Source organism: Ovis aries, chromosome 18 (genome assembly GCF_016772045.2).
Source record: "Ovis aries strain OAR_USU_Benz2616 breed Rambouillet chromosome 18, ARS-UI_Ramb_v3.0, whole genome shotgun sequence".
NCBI classification, from domain to species: Eukaryota; Metazoa; Chordata; class Mammalia; order Artiodactyla; family Bovidae; genus Ovis; species Ovis aries.
The window spans coordinates 26,251,126-26,271,680 of NC_056071.1; the positions used below are offsets into that span (position 1 = coordinate 26,251,126).

At 40.9% G+C, this 20,555-nt stretch overlaps 1 protein-coding gene across 22 annotated transcripts in view; it reads right to left on the reverse strand.

The window, feature by feature from the left end:
* TJP1 (tight junction protein 1) overlaps window positions 1-20,555 on the reverse strand; it is a 263,264-nt gene that overhangs the window by 21,535 nt on the left and 221,174 nt on the right. For all 22 annotated transcript variants that reach the window (XM_042235170.2, XM_060401399.1, XM_042235169.2 and 19 more), the window contains 7 exons: window positions 8,982-9,121; window positions 7,957-8,062; window positions 5,084-5,234; window positions 2,960-3,068; window positions 1,572-1,791; window positions 1,159-1,343; window positions 968-1,063 (listed from right to left, as the gene is read on the reverse strand). In XM_042235170.2, the coding sequence (XP_042091104.1) occupies window positions 968-1,063; window positions 1,159-1,343; window positions 1,572-1,791; window positions 2,960-3,068; window positions 5,084-5,234; window positions 7,957-8,062; window positions 8,982-9,121 (1,007 nt within the window). The remainder of the gene's footprint in view (window positions 1-967; window positions 1,064-1,158; window positions 1,344-1,571; window positions 1,792-2,959; window positions 3,069-5,083; window positions 5,235-7,956; window positions 8,063-8,981; window positions 9,122-20,555) is intronic.

Here is a 20,555-nt window from a genome sequence, read left to right on the forward strand (position 1 = left end):
ACACCCAGCAAACAAACTGCACAGATTTATGCACCCTCTGTATTAGTAAAATATAAGTTTGAAACAAACTATAAAAACAAAGGCTAATCAAACCACAGACTTTTATAGAATAGATAATAAAATGAAAACATGAGTTACCCACTAAGAAGGAAAATGGAATATACACTTTTCTAAACAGTATGAAACCTCATAAAAGTATGAAGGGTGGGGAGGGTGGAGGAAAATACAACAAGGTAAAAATTGAGGGTGATGACGAATATGTCAAAACTAATTTTCTAATTTTTTCCAAATACAAAATGGTGTATTTCTAATTAGAAAAAAATGTTTTTAAAGTTTTTACATGTAAATTAAAGCAGGCCTAAGGGGTCGTATCTAAGTCTGTGGATTTAAACTACCATGGTGGTTAAAATAAGGAAACTGGAAGAATCTGCAAGCAAACCCTGTAAGGCATTTAGAGCACTGCTTCCTCAGCATCTGAACGTGGCATCTACACGTAACCCCAGAACACTGTAAATGTCTGCAGTGACCAACAGCATAACCATGCTGCTGTTACCTTCTGACACTGATATCTGAGTTCTCTATTTGCTTAATGGCTGAAAAAGCTGGGCTGGAGCCAGAAAGAGCTGGGTTCAGAGCCGAGTGAGTGACTTAACCGGTAGTCCTTGTGACGCCCCAACTGGGGAGGTGGGCGGTGCACCCAGCTTGCCTCGCTCAGGGTGAACATTCAACAACTGCCCTGGGATACTGTCAGGATTAAATGTGACTGTGGGCTGGGGGACAGGGACCTGGCAGAGTAAGGACACCATCCCTCAGGTTTCCCTCCAATTAAACACGTGGGGTCAGCGGCAAATTTTCACTTACAAAAGTGTTACTTCTATTAGGTGAATGGGTCAGATCTACCTTTAGAGGAGTAACTAGTAAAGAAGCACCCTCAACCCCACTGAAAGTCTGCATCGAGATCACTTACTTGCGATCTGGTAAATATCTGGCTCCTCTCTTGCCAGCTTCTCCCTGGCAACATCAGCTATTGGTCCAAAGATGGTTACAGGCCTCAGGAATCCAGCTGAGAAGATTCAGATAAAAAGAAGCACAGTTTATGCTTTATCTGTCTTAGGCAAACCGACATTAATATAGGCTGGTTGGCAGGAAACAGACTACCTTCTCGAAGAACCACCCTCTCATACGCCGGGAACTTGGTCTGGACTGGCTGGGCCGAAAGGTCTTCTCGGCTCTTGCGCAGGTTTCTCTTGGAGCTGCGCAGGCCACGGAACCTCCAGAAGTCGGCGCGGTCTCCCCCTGCTGTCTTAGGAAGTGTATACTGCACACTGGCTAACTGCTCAGCTCTACACAGGAGAATACAGAACAAAATGCACCAAGACTTGTGGTAGAACACAATGTCAAAACCCTGGACAGAACTTCACATGGACTGTAAACCTTAATGCTTACATTAAAGGAGTTTATAAAGCTAGGTCAGTCTTAGACATGGTGAGTACAGTGAAGACTCCCCGTGGGGCTGAAACCTTTTCCTCATTCCCTAACCTGCTCTGTGAGACACAGCGGAGCGCTCATACCTGTTCTTGTTTGGAATGATGCCACGTTCCACTTCCTTATGGTTTTTGCCAATCCGAATGGCGAGCCAGGAGCCCAGCTTCCCATTGTACAGAGTGTCCACAACACGGAACACCTCTCCTTTGTTAAAACTGAGTCCATAGGGAGATTCCTTCTCATATTCAAAATGGGTTCTAATATAGAAAGAATCACCCACATCGGATTCTACAATGCGACGATAAACTAAATGGAAATGAAATATAATCAATAATGAGTGGAGAAAGAAATTAATATGAATAGAATACATTAGGTGAAGATTCTATTGATAACGTTAGCAATGACAAAAACAACTGTATCCAACTAACAGCAGCTCCTTCCTAAATATTCTGTCTCTTGGGCATCACCGTGAGCTCATGGCACGGGTGACTCTCGGCAACCCCCTCCTGGATGAGGAAACTGCTGCAGACACCCAGCAGGCAACTTGTCCAGAGCCACACGTGCTTCCTGCTTCAGTCACCTAACAGTCCCGCCTCAGCCCTGCACAGACGCTCCTGCTAACTATGGCTCTCAAATGAGGGCAACCCGGTCCCCGTCAGGTGAGAGGGCTGGCACGCATGGAGACATTTCTGATAGCAGCAACCATGTGCTGGAAGAAGGTGTGTGTACAGACACCTAGTGAGCAGAGGGAGGACACCTCAAACAGCCTCAAGTGTTGATACACGGGACGGCCTTCACCACATTACTTGGTTCAAAACATCAACAGTGCCAAGCATGAGAGACCTTGTCTATTCTAAATGAAAAGTGCATCTTCTTAATCACAGAAAATTAGTCATTCTCTTGAAACTAATGCCAACAAACATCAGAGCATAATGCTTAGAAAACATCAATACAAAACTGAGAAGCTGCCCATGTACAGTTCTTTGTGGAAGAGTATACAATTTTCCCACAGATGGCACTCTAGCTTAAGCTGAAGCCCAGGGACTCTGGCTGGCCCATTACTGTGCTGTGCTCACAAGCACAGCGTTGAGACTGTGATGCTGTTTAGTCACTCAATCGTGTCTGACTCTCTGCGACCACATGGACTGTAGACCACCAGGCTCCTCCGTCCATGGGATTCTCCAGGCGACAATACTGGAGGGGGTGGCCATTTCCTCCTCCAGGCCCAGTGATCTTCCCGACCCAGTGATCGAAGCTGCATCTCCCAAACTGCCAGAATTCTTTACTACTGACCCACCATGGAGGCCCCACAGTGTAAAGGCTGTGTGCCCCTAAATGACAAAATCCGTGGCATTAACAAAGTCATTTATCACTCAGCTTTGAGTGATTTATTAAAAACATTAACATTAAAATTCCTTTTTAAGTAGTCCAGCACCTCCAGGTTTATTTTCTCACCTTCCTGAGAGTAACTTACCATCCTTCTTCTTCTGAGCCAATATGGTCACTTCTTCTCCTTTCGGGAGGTCAAGCAGGAAGAGGACAGCTTCTTCTCTTATGATATTTGTGAAGTCTACATTGTTTACCTGTTAAAACAACGTTTCACAAATTACTATTGGCCATATTTTAAGACGATAAAAACATTTAACTGCACAGGAAACAAGTATTTCTAGAGTTTATCTACTCTAGAAATATCACATCTCCAAAAGTGAAAATATTTATTTTTGGAGAAAAGACCCTAGTTTGTAACAAGCAGAAACCAAGTAAATAAAGTGAGTTAAAGTATAAACTCATTTAAACAGTGACAATGCCACACAATGTTAGAGATTATACACTGCAAATTCCAACCAGTTCCGACCAAGAAAGCCAACATCTACTTCCAATGACTCATTATTATAAAATCTCATGATTTAAACTTTGAAATTAAAGTCCAGACTGTGTAACAGAGCCCGACTTCTTAGGACTCTGAGAAGCAATCAGAAGGAAACGCGTGTGCGCTATGCTACCTCAGTGAGAGCATGTGTACACCACGGGCTCAGAGTCTGCCAGGCCAGGGCTCACTCGTATCAGACACCCCTGAGGACCTAACGTAAATGTCATGTGACTGTGTGCAGGGTAACAGGGAGACTTCCTTCTATTCATCTTCTGGAAATTTTCCACGTTAAGAGAAAATGTTTCAATAGGCAGTACCTTAATGATACAAAACAAAAATAAATAATGAGAAAATATTTTTAAATGACACATGATTACTTCAAACAGCATATGGAGAGGGTAAGAGAATAGGTCTACTTAATTATCAATGTTGTATCTGAGAAAATAGAAACATTGTCAATACAACATCAAGTGGAAATCAGCCAGGCTGAGCCAATGAATGCCCTGACCTCCTTCCATGCGAGTATGAAGGGGAAGGGGGACCGGGGGGCCGCCACAGCCTGAGGGAGCTCACCCCACGCTCGGAGGACGGTTTCTGACTGCGAGCTGCTGCCTCAAGTGACCAAACCCAGCATGGAGACAGGGAAGCAACAGTAAAGAAGGGGTTGCTGAACATGCGCCAGGTTTTCAGATGAATGATTATAAGAAGGTGGTGGGAAAAGAACTCAAACATTTATCCAGTAGGAGGGCCAGAATGACAGCATTATGGACTCCAAAGAAGAAAGTAATTACTTAAGGTTAAAACAGGAGTAAGAAATACAGAAAAACGAGGGCTGAAGATGCCATCGGGTTGGTGGTGCCTCATGGAAACCCACCCTGAGCCGTGGCGAAGGTGGCAGGCAGGCCGCACGGCCTCATGACACAAGCAGGCAGGGAAGGGCGCCACCTTATCTGCAAGTGCAACAGCCGGAGGAGAAAGACAACAGAAGGCAGAAGAGGAACCAACAGGCAGGGAAAGAGAGTTCAGAACAGAGCAGTCAGACTCTGGGGCAGGAGGAAGGAAAAAGAGAGCAGAGCAGAGGTGAGGCGGGAACTCCCACTTAAGAGCTGGTCCTCCGACTAGAATGGGATGCAGTACATCCAGCAGGAGGTTTGGATATTTTAAAAAGAGAGGAGATGAATAAAGATGGTACTATGTTACTAGGTAACATTGCTTATGGAAAAGAAACAAAAACACAAAGAGCCCACTGGCACACTGCATCTAAGCTGGGCTTTCCTAGACTCTCATCCTTGTGGATGTGAAACTTCAGAACAAGAGCGGCTTACACATGTACCCAGTGGACACCTGTCTTGGCACACCTGAGCCATCACTGGGTAAAGGGGGGCCACAGGCTGCATACCTGTGCTGCCCTGCTGGCAGGCTGGGGCCCACAGCAGAGTCCAGCCAGCAGGAATGCTCAGCTGAACTGCAGATAACTGGGAGACACTGTGAGCTCCAAGACTTGGTTTTTCCACATTCTACAGATATGAGTGATTAAAATGAAACCAAAGCCACATACTGTGCAGACACACCTAACATAGACGTGAGCAGAGGCAGGAAGGGGAGACCTGATGGAGCCCCACGTTCTTTCACACAGATTACAAGCTCATCATAACAGATCTGCTATGTCTGAGGCCTTGCTCTGGAGACCTAAGTATCTGAAGCCATGTGAGTTGATCATGGACATACCCTGAGGATCTGGTCGCCCTCCTCCAAGCCTTCTTTGGCAGCAGGGCTGTCTTCGAGAACACCAGCTACAAATATGCCAACATCGTTTCCACCAGCTAGCCGAAGACCCACACTATCTCCTTTCCTGAATTTTACTAACTTCATGCTGGGCCTGTTAAAACAAGTATTTCATTTGAATGAGTTAAGCTTAAACAGTTACAGCAAACTGCTATAATGAAAACCATATTTAGAATAAAACAAAGGACCATCATATCTGAAATTTCCCCCACACCACTAATTTACTTAATAAAATTTAGCATTAGAACTCAAAATCAGATTTAATAGCACTTTAATTCTAATTAACAAAAATAAGTTCTGAAATATCCAAATGTAATATGTTAGTACTGTTTTACATAATAACTGTAAAATTACTCCATGAAAACATGTTTTCCCAACTCTTGACTCTTTGATACATATATATTAACAATGGCTAAAAACTGTTCCATTTTTCCCATCCCAGTTCATATCATATCATCTCTACCGAATAACTGAGAAGTCCTACTGTACAAAGGTAGAAACTGAAGTGTATACTGACAAATTTCCCTAATACCAGGAGTCAAAATCAAGCTCTAGGCACTGCGCCTGACAGACAGTGCTTTTCAAGCTCCACAGCCAGGGGCTCTTGCAGTAGCTCACACAGATTACTTGCTCTGAGGCCCCTTTGAACTTTAAACCAAAATGCTCACCACCCACCCTTTCTGGATGAGCCCATGTTAATCTCTTCATGCTGGAAAGAATGGAGCAGAACTAATGAAGACACATTAATTCCTCTACTATCAGTGCAGGGTCAAAACTCCTGACACTCCTGAAACAAATACTAAGAATGCCACAGAAGAATGGCTACTAGTAACTACAGATTACCCTTTTGGGTAATTAATAACAAATTACGTACATAGTTACCAATTACCCTTCTAGGTTTCCATAGCCATCCCACATTCGGAGACAAGAAGACACAAGTCTTTTACACCTATCTGGACATGAAATGTAGAAAAGTTCTTTTAAAGTAACAGTGAACAAATAAGTTGAAGTTAGTAGTAACTAAAAACACACATCAACCAATGAATGAATGAGCTGAGGAGACAGAGACTGATGCCTACTTCTTTAAACCAACTAAAGACTACCTTGGCTTTTAGGACTTGATCTGCTTTCTTCACATGAGCTAACCATGAACTGGGCAGAAACCTGAGAGCATGTAGATCAGACAAGGTCACTTACTGCTGGGGCTGGTGGCACAGGAGGTCCCCCGAATCTAAGGATCATGGACGGTGAGCCCCTTGCTTGTGGTGGAATCTACTTTTCCACCTGCATCAAGAGCCTCCTCTCCCAAAGTCAACTATCCAGAGAGCTCTTTAAGCACCCCCTTAAAGTCCATAAGATTCCGGGGCCCTACGTCCTCTCTAAACACTGACCAACCTAGAGCACCTCAAAAGGTAACAACCGTGGACTTCAGTTTGCATCCTTCAGGAAGACCTGGCTTTTAAAAACCACCATTCGAGAACAGCTCCAGGCTCCATCTCAGGGTCACGTGACTGAGTCGGGGTCCTTTATTCTTGGCCCTCTGTTGTACTGACCGCACACAGCAGCAGAAGCCTCTGCCTCAAACACATCCACAGAGTGTGAGTGAACAACCCCAAATACAAATCCTGACCACTCCTCAGTTCTCTCCTTATCTGTCCTTGAGGGCTCCTCTGGCAAACAAGTCTCTGGAATCTAACAAAGTTTTGGTAAACCTTAAAGAATCAGGAAAGTGCTCAGGCAAGTCTTAAGAAAGGAAAAACAAGAAGATAATTCCTTTCCAATTTATAAAATTTTGAATTATCAGTTACCTTAATATTAAAATGTGTAATTTTAAACTTGTGACACTCCCACCTATTTTAAGACCATGCTGGGTCTTAGGGTAATAACCCAATTTCCTTCAGCACAGAGAACAGATGAGAGCAGGGGTCTAGATCTAACTTACTTTAGGAGATTTGGTAATTTTCTATTATTCACATCCTGTCACCTCTCTTTTATCAGAGAGGCATCAAAAAACCTAGATGATCATGACTGTTTGAAATCTGGATATAAAATCTACATCTCAGCCTCAGTATATAAGATACAATGTAATGAAATGTTTGGAAATCAAACACTGACTTCTGAGATGCTGACTGATCTAGAGCAGGTTCTCAGTCAGGGTGATCCTGCATCCGGGTGCATCCGGCGACACCTGCGGGTGTTTTTAGTTGTCACAACCAGGGTGTGTGTGTGTGCACGTGCATACTACTGACCACTGCTGGCTAGGGATGCTGCTCAGCACCCACAGTGTATAGGACACTCACATGATAAACAGTTATCTGGCCTCAGTCAAGGTGTTGAGATGGAGAAATGCTGTCGTTTTTTTTTTTTGTTTTTTTTTTAAAGCTGGGGATTGAGAATGCCTGTGAAAATTCTCATGTTTAACTAGAAAGTTTTCTTCTTTTTGGTCATACTGCATAGCATGTGTGAGCTTTGCTAACCAGGGGTTAAATTCATGCTCCTTGAATTGGGAGTGCAGACTCTTAACCAATGGACCACTACGTAAGTCCAGAAAACAATTTTCTAATTTCTGATCCAAAAACTAGGTAGAAAATAGTGGTGAGAAAGAATTAAACATCCAAAGAAGTATGTTTTCCTCTAATCTCTGATTCTATCATATAAACAATTTAGAAACTAAACAAACGAAAGTCTAATCAGAGCATTATGCAGCACACACTATGTATCAAAAGCATTTGTAATACAGGTCACAACTGAACACTCACTCTAAACCATGATCAGAAACAGGCAGAGAGAACAACACAAGTTTAAAGCCACATTACCGAAGAATGCCATCTTCATGAGTTGAATTGGGCAGGACACCATCAGATGGACTGACAGGTAAATCCACGTCTGGCTGTCCTACCTGGGCATACACAGGCTTTGGCTCTGAAAGAAGAGAAAATCTAAACTGTGCAGGAAACACTGTGCAAAATGGAATAACAGTGCAAGCACCCACTGCATAACCAAACAATAAGAAGTCTGCAAAATACAGCGAAAATAGAAGTTCAGAGAACCCGATTGGGCACATATATACTACATATGCGTCTATCAGGGTACATTTTATAGTCATATATTCTGACATCTTCATAACATGTATGCACATCACATGACCACCTGTGCTTTCCATAGCTCCAGCTGTTAAAGTCTTAAAAAATCTACTTTTTAGGGAAGAATAACAGAAGAATGTATGAAGAGAGAATCCCTACATTTCTCTGCTGGGACTGTCACTTTCTTAACTATTGTAAAATTCATTTTTAAATATACACATTCCTGCAACTAAGCAAGCAGAGCAGAAAGAGGTTTCGGGAGCAGGACCTGAGGGACAATAGAATCGGAACCTCTAGGCCTTTCAAGCAACCCTGCAGGATCTCAGAACCCTGCAGGTTTTCACATGTGGTCTCGTATCCAGCTCAGCAAGGTACACTTCATAAAGAGTTTCTGAAAACACTGTCCACTGGCAAGATAACTTTTAAAAGTGTCTGAAGTCAATCTAATGTTTCCCTTTAATGAGCAGTGTTTGAAAAACAACCTCACTCGCTGTGAACCACAAATAATTTCTATGTAGAAAACTTGAAAAACATTCAAGAATGCCTACTCATCTAGTGACCTCCTATCCACATAGAAAATGCTGTAACTACAGAAAAATTCCACGGGTAGTTACCTACATGGGTAGTAGGTAACAGCAATAGCTGCAGTAGTAAAAACTGCATCTTTGTATCTCCTGTAAATATAATTCTGTAAATTGTACAACAGTTTAGTCTGACTGAACGTTTTCTGCACTTCGTATTTCATAGGCGAGGCTTACCTGGAAGATTCGGTGCTTGCTTCTCATTTCGCTCAACTACAACTTCTTCCACTGTTTTAGGTGTGTGATCATCTGCATGCTTTACTGGAGTTGAGACAGCCCCAGGTTTAGAAATTCTCTCTTCTTCTCTGCTCCGGAGACTGTACATCAATAAAACAGAAAGTTATGAGCGCACCGTGAAAATCATTTGTAAAGAGTACAAGAACAGCCAAGACAATGTCAAGAAAGGATGACAAAGGACTTGCTCTAAAAGATATCAAAATACTGTAAAAAACTCATTAATTAAAACTAGAGTAGCACTGCCACAGATCCACGTAGAAAAACAGAAAATGGAGAGCTACTTCTGCAGGACCAAAGTTTATCATGGAAGAGCAGGCCAAAGCTGCTGGAACAGAACAGTGTGTAATAAGCAGTGTCAGAACTGTTCACTAATCTAGAAACCCTAGCTGACTACATGTATCAGTGACATAAATCAACTTCAGATAAAGTCCTAAACATAAAATTCATTAAAAATGTTTATATTACCAAAAATACTTTTGAAGTAAGTCTCAATTAACAAAAGCCATAATATATCAAGTAAATACATAAAAAGCTTTAAAAGATATGAAAATAATTGGAAAAAATGTCATATGTAGAACCAAATGAATTTTAAGTCCGAACAACTGAATATTAGCAATCTGACCAAACAAAATGTAACAGAAGTTCGATTTAAAACTACACATTGATCCAACAATACATATAATAAGGATTTGATATTTAGACTATATAAGAACTACACATCAGTTTAAGAGAGACAATTGAGGAAAAAAGACCACTAGGAAGAGGAAATTCACCAATAAAGAGTGAATAAACACAGACAATAAATAAAAAATATTCAACCTCACTAGTAACGAGGAAAATGCAAATATAGAAAACTAGAGCTCTTACTACTCACGAGAGTTCTCCAATCACATCAAGCTGTAAGAACGACATGGAGATACAGACATTTGGGAAAGGACAGTAGAAGAAAGTGTGCTGCTGATGCTGCTAAGTGGCTTCAGTCGTGTCCGACTCTGTGCGACCCCAGAGACGGCAGCCCACCAGGCTCCCCCGTCCCTGGGATTCTCCAGGCAAGAACACTGGAGTGGATTGCCATTTGTAAACACAAAAAAAGAGTGTACAGCTACTTGAGCAAAAACTAGGAGTTATTTATCAAAAAAAAAAAATGCACATACACAAAAACCTGGAATCCTACCCTTAGATTTATCCTGAAGAAACACACATATTCATGTCCAAGAAGATTTTATAAGAATATTTACTCTGATAGCAGCTCAACTAGCAATAAACAAAACTCAGTGCCCACCAACAGTTCCCCCAGAAAAATACCAACTATAAAAAGTGAACTTTATAAATATATATATATATAAAGACCAATACATATGCTTCACATAAAAAGATAAATCAAGATCTACCATTTAATGTATTGGTAGATTTTATGGCTGAGTTCTCCCAACTCTGAAAAACCCAATAATATTTTTCTTCAATCATCCTAGACTGCAGAAAAATATAGAAAGCTCCCTAACTCTCTTTGTAAAGACTTTTTATTGTAGAAAATCCCATACATACATACAGAGAACAGTATAATAAAAATGTCATGTACCTATCTTTATTTAGTATTTTTCAACTTTCTGGTGATTAGCAATTCAACCTTAGGCTAACAGAAGCTTAACACCCAAATCTTGACAATTAACAGTACCAAATGAGAAGACAAAAATATTTTAAAAGATAAATGGAGGGAAAAAAATCCAAATAAAATACTAAGGGAAAATAACACTCTATTAGAGGATTATTATACTGATACAGTGGTCACAGCAGGGCTGTTTCAAGAGTGCAAGACTAGTTCAGCATTAGAAGTCTACCACATAATTCTATTCAAACATTACAGAAAAAGTTAATACTGGTCAAATGAGCATGTGAAAACAATTAACAGCCATTCATAATAAAAGTCACAAATAAAGCAAAGATCAGGCAGCATAATAATGAAATTATTTTCCAAAACCAAGAGCTATTATCACATTATGTAGTGAAACACTGAATCTATTTGCTCTAAAATCAGTAATAGCACAGTGACACCTGCCAACATTACTGTTATTTATCACTATCTGATGACTCGGATGACAGAATCATGCAATAAAGTGCCCGGAAATACTGGCAGAACACTTTAGTGAGTATAAAAGAATATTAAAAATTATTTGAATTGAAGTAACTTTAATTACACTGAGAATTAAATATCCTCAACAATCAGATGGAAATGAAAGGGTAAAAATATCTCTACAACAATAGTGTTAAAAATTATAAATCTATACAAACCTAGACTAGGAGAGATCTCCTTAAAAAGCAAGATAAAAATTCAAAAGCCATGAAAAAACAACACCCCAGGAAAATGAGCAACAGAAATGAACCAGAAATATACTAAAGAAGAAATTCAACATGGATAATATCACAAAAAGATAGTCAAGTTACTAGTCAGGGAAATCAACTGATAATAAGTTACCATTCTGCAGCCATCAGATTGGTACACATGGAACTCTGAGAAACAAATGAAAGCACTGCCACTTATGTATCACTGAATCACTTTCCTACACACTTGAAACTAACATTGTAAATTAAATATACTTCAATTTTACAAGCAAGATAAAAATGTAAACACTACTTTTGGAAAGTAATGTGGCACTAAGCATGAAAAATTTTAAATGCCAACACATGCTTTAAGTATTTTAACAATTAAAAAAGCCAATATATGAACCCATGGACAAAAATGAAAAAGACCTAGAAACAGACTTTCCATAATATGGAAAATTTCTGATCAAATGAAAAAGCTAAAAGGATGCTTACCTTGTGTTATGTGAAATAAGCTAACAGGTGGGGAATAACGTGTAGAGCCTGATATTTTAAAATTCTTTTAAGACACACAGAAACTCTATATATGATGCAAAACATCGACACGCGTACAGAGAAAAGCTTACTTCAAGTCTGAGATCCAGATGCAGTGGAGTTGGTAGCTGTGGCCTGTGCCACTTGTTCTAATGAGCATACAATGCTTTCATAACTGAAGATAAAAAACTAAAATCTTAAACTTACAATGAAACAGTGTTGTAACGAGAGATATGAAAATAGCCCCAAAACAAAATGTGAAGAGCAAATACAGAATACATGTGGTGAGACACCACTGAGGTATTAAAGACCACTTTTTCCCACAGGTGTGCATGCGTGCACAGGTGTGCACACACACACACCCCATGTGCAGAATTAGCAGACAGATGGGGGTGACAGCGGTTCACAAAACAGGATGCAGATACAAGAGCAGCCCAGAGAAACCTTAAATTTATCTTGACTGTTTCAATTTGACAGTAAAGAATCTGCCTGCAATGCAGCAGACATAGGAGACATGGGTTCAGTCCCTGGGTGGGGAAGATGCCCTGGAGGAGGAGGCATGGCGGTATTCTTGCCTGGAAATCTCATGGACAGAGGGACTGGTGGGCTATAGTCCGTAAGATCACATCTTCTTATAAAAGACTGAAAAGTTTTTAAGTATTTTAAAATAATGATTATTTAAAGATGAAATTAAGTCTAACTTTAAAGAATTTAATTCCACAGTGCATATTATTAGCAGTCCCTTACCAGGAAAAAAATTTCTTCCTGATGTCCTCCTGAAAGAATAAAACATACACTTTTTTATACGAAAAGTTTTCAGAGTTCTATTTTTAAGTTAGTTTAACTACTCTGGGGAGAGTGTATTCCAGTTTTAAGTAATATATATTAAAAGAGCTGCATGTAAGTAAAACAGTCTTTTAGTAAAATACACACACACATACACACACAAGTATGCCAAGATATTTTCTTGCTCAAACCAGAATGAACTACTTTTAAATCATAAAAGGTTAAACTTTTTTGCCATTGTTTATGTAATAATGGGGTGGGCTTCCTTGGTGGCTCAGATGGTAAAGAATGTGCCCGCAATATGGGAAACCCAGGTTCAGTCCCTCGATTGGGAAGATCCCATGGAGAAGGCAATGACTACTCACTCCACTGAATTACTCACTATTCTTGCCTGGCGAACTCTATGAACAGAGGAGCCTGGTGGGCTACAGTTCATGGGGTTGCAAAGATGCAGACAGGGCTGAGGAACTGACACTATGTATTCATATCTCACATATAATTAGTCTAAGTATAATTAAATACAATTAAGCTATCTGCAAACTGTTCTAGGTGATTCATAATAAAAAGGGCAATACAAAATAGTAAATTCTTCCTGCATTCTTTGCTCTAAAAATACAAATGTATGTATGAACATTTTGAAGAGATCAAGGTTAAAGAACTACATAATTTTAACAGTTCTACAGAATTCTGTTGCTTTGCAACTGGCTTAAAACTATCCTGTTTAATCGAGATCACCTTTCTGGACTTTCCTGGTGGTCTAGTGGTTAAGAATCTGCCTACCAATGCAGGGTTTGATCCTTGGTCTGGGACGATCCCACGTGCCACAGGGCAAACAAGCCCTGTGCCACAACTACTGAAGCCTGCGCTCCACAGCCAGAGGAAGCTGCATCGAGAAGCCCGTGCACCATGGCCAGAGAGCAGCTCCCGCTCTCTCTGACCAGAGAAAGCTCACAGGCACCAACAGGTTTTTTTTAAGTTGTAAGTTTAAAAAACAATTTCCAATTCCAACTGATTTTCTTCCTCTCCTGTAACTGAAAAAAAAAAAAAAACTTCCTGAATCTATAACGTGACTAAGTAACACTGATGATAACTAAGAATCAAAGATAATATTTTAACGTGACCATGCTCCCCAATGGTAACCAGGCCTTGTAATAGGGCTCCTGCTCCATACAGCACACAAAAATCCCACAAATATTTCATTTTCGGCTAATTTTCATTCTTTTCTGACTACCACCTTTCATTAACGTAATTACTACACCTTAACACTGCAGATCAGTGGAACTCACATCATTCTATTAAACTGGTCACATGATCAGTATTTTAAAAAATCATTATTCTTTTTAGTGCATTTCCATTATCTACCAAAAGGTGGAGGCATTATTCAATACATATAGATCTAGAGCCATGCTGTTAACAGAATCATGAAGAAAGTCATTTATGTAGCTTGAAATTTTCTAAAACTCATATTAAATAAATGAGGTGAAATCAAATAACACATTTTAACTCAATATACTTAAATATTAATCATAAAGTAATCATAATCAATTACAATAAATCAGTAAATAATCATAAATTAGGAGCTTCCCTGGTGGCTCAGATGGTAAAGAGTCTGCCTGCAATGCGGAAGACCCAGGTTCAATCCCTGGGTTGTGAAGATCTCCTGGAGAAGGAAATGGCGACCCACTCCAGTATTCCTGCCTGGAGAATCCCAGGGATGGAGGAGCCTGATAGGTTACAGTCCATGGGGTCGCAAAGAGTCGGACACGACTGAGCGACTACACTTCACTTCACACATTGTTTTTTGGTGTACTCAGCCATCAAACTCTGGTGTGTATTTCCAAGTGTTAGCTGCTCAGTCATGTCTGATTCCTTGTGACCCTATGGAGTATACCCCGCCGGGCTCCTCTGTCCATGGGATTCTCCAGGCAAGAATGCTGGAGTGGGTTGCCATGCCCTCCTCCAGGGGATCTTCCTGATCCAGGGATGAGAATCTTACGTCTCCTACACTGGCAGGCAGGTTCTTTACCACTAGCGCCACCTAGGAAGCCCCAAAGTTCTGTAGAAGACAATTGTTAAGACAAAGTCTCTGAGAGAGTTTTTAGTCACATAAACAAACTCAATGGAAACAGAGCCTTAAGTCTTATCCCGTCAACTCTGTGTGAGAATAGCAGATTAACACACACTCAACCAGATCAGTAACAGATGGCTTTAAGAGCAAGACTTCAGGTATGCAGGCAGAGGGCAGGCAGCTGGATCAGAGGGGCCTGGAGAGACAGGGACAGGGGAAGGGGTTTTCTCCTCCGAGTTCCCTGAGCAGGCAGGCAGGCCACAGCTTCCGACACTTCCGAGGGTACTCAGGCACTCGGTCTCTGACAAGACAGGTCCTCCAGCACTGCTTTCCCTGGGCCCTCGGAGGGCAGGATCCCTGTAAGTCCACCCAGCGACACCCATAGTGAGCCTCGGGCGCGTGGGGCGGGCTCCACCTCAGCACCACTGCTGTTGACCTCCTCACGGGTGATCCCTCACATTCTCCAGAGTTCTCTTTCATTTTCTACTGGCTAATCCTCTGTCGCTTCAATCTTGTTATATTTAACCTCTCTATATTAAACCTGTTCTGCTGAAACTGTGCTGTTTCTTGGACCCTGATGAAATATAGCAGACTGGCAACTCTTCAAGTTTTATTTCTGATTTCTAGCTCTCAAACACCTTCTAATGGACTGGTTATATCTTATTTAAAAATAATCTGAATATAGGAAATAAACTAAGGCTGAATGTTCACTGTAATAAAACATCCTTTTATAAAGCCCATTTCCTGTTACCTAAGAAATGACTCATCCTACGACAGCAACTTTATACTTTCTTTTCAGAACATTTATTGCATACAGATTGGCAAGAACTACATAGTTTAAAATGAAAATAAAAACTAGGTGCCCTTTAAAGACCACTGGAGTATCTCACCCCTAATAATAGAAATCAGAAACTCAGAAAGTAACTTAAACCAGGCTCCCAAGTTCTTCTCCACTGACAAGAGTTCAGCACGATGGGCCCCTAACACATATGAGGAAGAAACACCAAGGTGCACTCAAGTCTGGTAACTCAGGATGTTCCCACCAGTTAATCCCCTAAGTTAAATATGCAAACACACAGATATTACACACTGCAGTTTCTCCTCAAAAGCAACTCAAAAATTATAGCACGGCACAGTGGATTAGAGGGTGAGCAAGGCAGAGTGAGCGCTATGGAGATTCTGGGTAGGTGCTCAGGCAGAGAAGCGAGAGCTGCCCCTGAGCATGCTGAGAGCAAGGAATGACCACCATACATTCACTGAACTGTATCTGCAAGCTAAGCTCTCACAATTTAAAATCCATTCTTTATACACTGCAACATTGTCTAGAAATACATGTGGTATATGCTTTTGAAGAAATAATGACTGTACCGCTCATTGCGACAAGGGGCTTTCATGATGCCTATCAGTCTGCACAGAGATTCTCCTCCTGCGTGTTCGTTTGTTTCGATGGTTGACAACACTGTAACCTAGCCACCTGAATTCGAAAGAAAACAGACCCATCATTCTGCAAGTGTAATTTTTGAAGAAATGAACAACTTTTAGTAAGGAATGACTGGAGAAAAACTAAGAAGGAAGGGCATCCTTGCCAGGGCTTCACTGGTTCGACGACTGTTAGGCACTTGGAGTAATGTTTTGAGTAAAACTACCCTTGACTGTGCAGGATATTTGGCTGATCTTATAACAAGACCAGTGTTAAGTTACCACACTCTTCATTTTTTATTAACATTCTCTCAAAGGGAATAAAGAACTGCCTTACATTATTTAAAAGCGGAAATAAAAGTTCACATACTTACTACCTTCGTATGTAAGTGGAGTAGTCTGTTTTCAACTATTTTATGTTTTATACTATATTTGTATAAGAAAATAATTCCCAGCTGATGGAACAAATAGAATGTATACTTTTTACTTTAAAAACAGTGACAATAAAGTATAATATTTAAGCTTGCTTTGGTGCCACTGGGCCCACAATCTCTGCTTAGAGGTTAAAATCCATCACTACGTAATACCCACAACATCACTAGACGGGGGTCTCCATTAACTAGAGAACCGTTATTAACTGTGATTCTCCCTTCAGACTGTTCCCTTACAAAGAGTATGAAAAACAAAAGGTCACTCTGGAGTTCTAATCCGGTTACCTAAAATTCCCAAGGATTGAAAATAACAGTCAGTGCTTACCCTCAATAACAGAAGTTCGGGATGGGTCATCAACATTCCACTCACTTTCCAACATTACACAAAGAATCCACCCTTCAGTAACAATTCAACTTAGAAACAACTGTTTTAAAGTTTCACATTCTCCCCAACCAATTTTCCAAAACCGGAAAAAAGAGAAAAATTTCCAAGGACTCCAGAGCACCGGCTCCTCTGCTTCTGTGGTCCACCCCAATGGTTGCCACGCTGTCCTCCCAACAAGCTGAGAGCTGTCCTCTCTCTCTTACTCGGACCCGTCCTCCACTGCGGCACCTTCTCACTGGCTCCCCTGAAGACAAGGTGGCCAGAGAGAGGCCTTCGTTCCATATATACATATGGATATAAGAAATGACTAAGTAATACAAAACATAACCTTTACAATTCAAAATTTCTACATATGAACCATATCCGAATTAGTTTGAACTTTTACTGCAATAGCGTTTTTCAACAGTGTACCCGCTTATGACAAATCAGTAGCACAAGAGTCACATCACAACAGTTTATAGAACAGAACCAAAGCATAAACAATATGTTGCTCTTCTACAGAGAAAAGTCACAAAATGAGCCTGTTAAATAACTGTAACGACTAGGGAGAGTGCAGTATAGCCAGGCAGAGGCTTGGAACTCACTCTGCACCTCAAATACTCTATAGTGATGAGTCCCCTTACTGACAGTCCTGCCAACCAGCACGAGGCAGTGCCCCAGTGAGGACCCCCAGCTCCATCCTGAGCAGAGTCTCAGTCCAGAGCAGGCAGTGGAACGACACTGAATAAAATATACAGAACCTAGCAACAAGCACCAAGTGATATAACAAAATCACTGTAACAGCACTCTCTATACAGATATTATTTTTTTAATTTACAAACAAAACTATTTTAACATCCTAGACCAGGGAGGGACTGGCAGACTTTTTCTGTAAATGGCTCTGTGGGCCAGGCACTCTCTGCCAAAAACTTTTCATAGTTATGACACTGTAGGATGGGTTCCAATAAAACTTTATTTGCAAAACTAGGCAGCAGGCTGAATCTGGCTGCAGTTTGCCAGCTGCTGTTCAAGACAACAATAAGAGTACACTGTTCATCTGATTCTAAGGAAGAAGTGAGCAAGTGTGTTGCACTCGGAACTCACCTCTCTAAGAAAAGAATATCACGTAGAGGAACCTACGTAGGTCACAACAAGGGAAGGCTCTGAAGGTTTCTGTTCCCTTGAGTAACCTTCCCCTTCTTTCTCTACTCCAGGAAGGGCCAACCCTTGAGTCAAAAGGCCAAGAGGCCTTAATTCTCTTGTCAACAACATAACCCTGGACTTGATCCTCAGCTTACACTGACTAGCCTACGGAACGAGGAAATCATCTTAGACACGGTCAATGTGAGCACATGAGAAGGCTACGTGGACAGCCTACAGCATGACTGCTCCTACCACCAATCACTGCAATAAAGGAAGCCGCCAATATCTGTGCCAGGTGTTCCAATCACCCTTCACAACTTTGTGGTGTATGATGCCTTCTTTATGTCAAATGAGGAAACTAAAGCTCAGAGAGGGATTCAAGGTGGTGCAAGTAACCAATGACAGGCTGGGGCTCAAACCCAGGAAAACTGGCTTCAAAGCCCAAAGAGACGACTGCATTCTGTTGCTTCTGACAACAGAAGGTTACTCCATTTCTGACAAAATGAAAGTTACTACTCTCTGCAGGTAACTGCAGTCTTACAAACACAAAGATATTCAGAAATCCAGGGGGGCAGTAGTGTTTGACACACTAAACTGAAACTTTTTTCACTTGTCTTTTTCTATCACTTTAAATTGCAGAATTATAATATTTGTAAAACAAAAGCATCTGTTCAAACAAACAACACAAGGATGTTCCATGGTGTTTTTTACACTAGGATTTTACTCTGTAGGATGAAACACATGCTGGAATCCAGACTGCCAAGAGAGACATCAATAATCTCATATATGCACATGATACCACCATTATGTCAGAAAGTAAAGAGGAACTAAAGAGCCACTTGATGAAAGTGAAAGAGGAGAATTAAAAAATTGGCTTAAAACTCAACATTCAGAAAACTAGAATCATGGCATCCGGTCCCATCACTTCACGGCAAATAGATGGGGAAACAATGGAAACAGTGTCAGACTTAATTTTGGGGGGCTCCAAAATTACTGCAGATGGTAACTGCAGCCATGAAATTAAAAGACGCTTGCTCCTTGGAAGAAAAGTTATGACCAACCTAGACAGCATATTAAAATGCAGAGACATTACTTTGCCAACAAAGGTCTGTCTAGACAAAGCTATGGTTTTTCCTGTGGTCATGTATGGATGTGAGAGTTGGACTATAAAGAAAGCTGAGCACCGAAGAAATGATGCTTTTGAACTGTGGTGTTGGAGAAGACTCTTGAGAGTCCCTTGGACTGCAAGGAGATCCAACCAGTCCATCCTATCTGTCCTGAGTCTTCATCAGAAGGAATGATGCTGAAGCTGAAACTCCCAATACTTAGGCCACCAAATGCAAAGAACAGACTCATTGGAAAAGATGCTGGGAGGGACTGAGGCAGGAGGAGAAGGGGCCGACCGAGGCTGGGATGGCTGGATGGCATCACGGACTGATGGACATGAGTCTGAGCAAACTCTGGGAGCTGGTGACGGACAGGGAAGCCTGGAGTGCTGCAATCCACGGGGTGGCAGAGTCAGACATGACTGAGCGACTGAACTGATATCTAAAGTGTTTCTCAAAATGCAAGGACCCTCTAAATTAAAACTGCACAGTTGTCTGAATTTTAATAGTAACTTTATGGAGGAAATAAAACCTTTAAGCAACTGGTACTATTTTTCATCCTGCCTTTAGGCAGGCTACTTAAGTTTTCAGGAATTATATTATCAGCACAAACACATGAAAATAAATCTGCAGACATTTTGTCTTCTGTAGCCAAAGTACTGTCTTCTCCTTAGGATCTGCTCTGTGGTAACACGCAGAAGAGAATGCTATTATATTAGAAACTTAAAGTATTATTCCCTGCCTCCATCCCAGATGAACTCAGAAGCAGGCTCAAGATTCTGTATTTTTCAAAGAGCTCATATAACTGGTGTCACCTATAAAGAATACTTGAGGCTCCCAAGAGAAGCAAAACACTCCAATATAATAGGAAGACACCTAAAAAATTTTTTTAAAACCCTCTTCAACATTTAAAGTTACAGATGCCGAATATTTAGGAAATCTAAATGAAAAAATGTAAGTGTTAAAAAGACCTATCTAAAGTTTAGAATTTGGTTACAATAGATACAAATGGCCAAAATTTTGATGAGTCTTTCTTTCTTTTTAAAGGAAAATCATGTCCAAACTGCTTGCTGCTAGCCTGGCTTCTAGGGCAGAGAACTGTGTTAAGAGCACACCACGCCCCATGGCTCATCTGGGTGTCAGCTCTATTGCTGTGTATGTGCTGCGGGCAGCCGTCCCTCTCCAGGTAAGGGATGCACCGTGTCAGCAAGATTTTCAGAATTAAGATGTTAACGTACAGCAGTTAAAACTAGTGATCAGATATTAGTCAGTTTTGCATGGGATGTACTATAATATTCCTTAAAAATCATTACAATGTTAATTACAAAGATCAGGGTTAATACA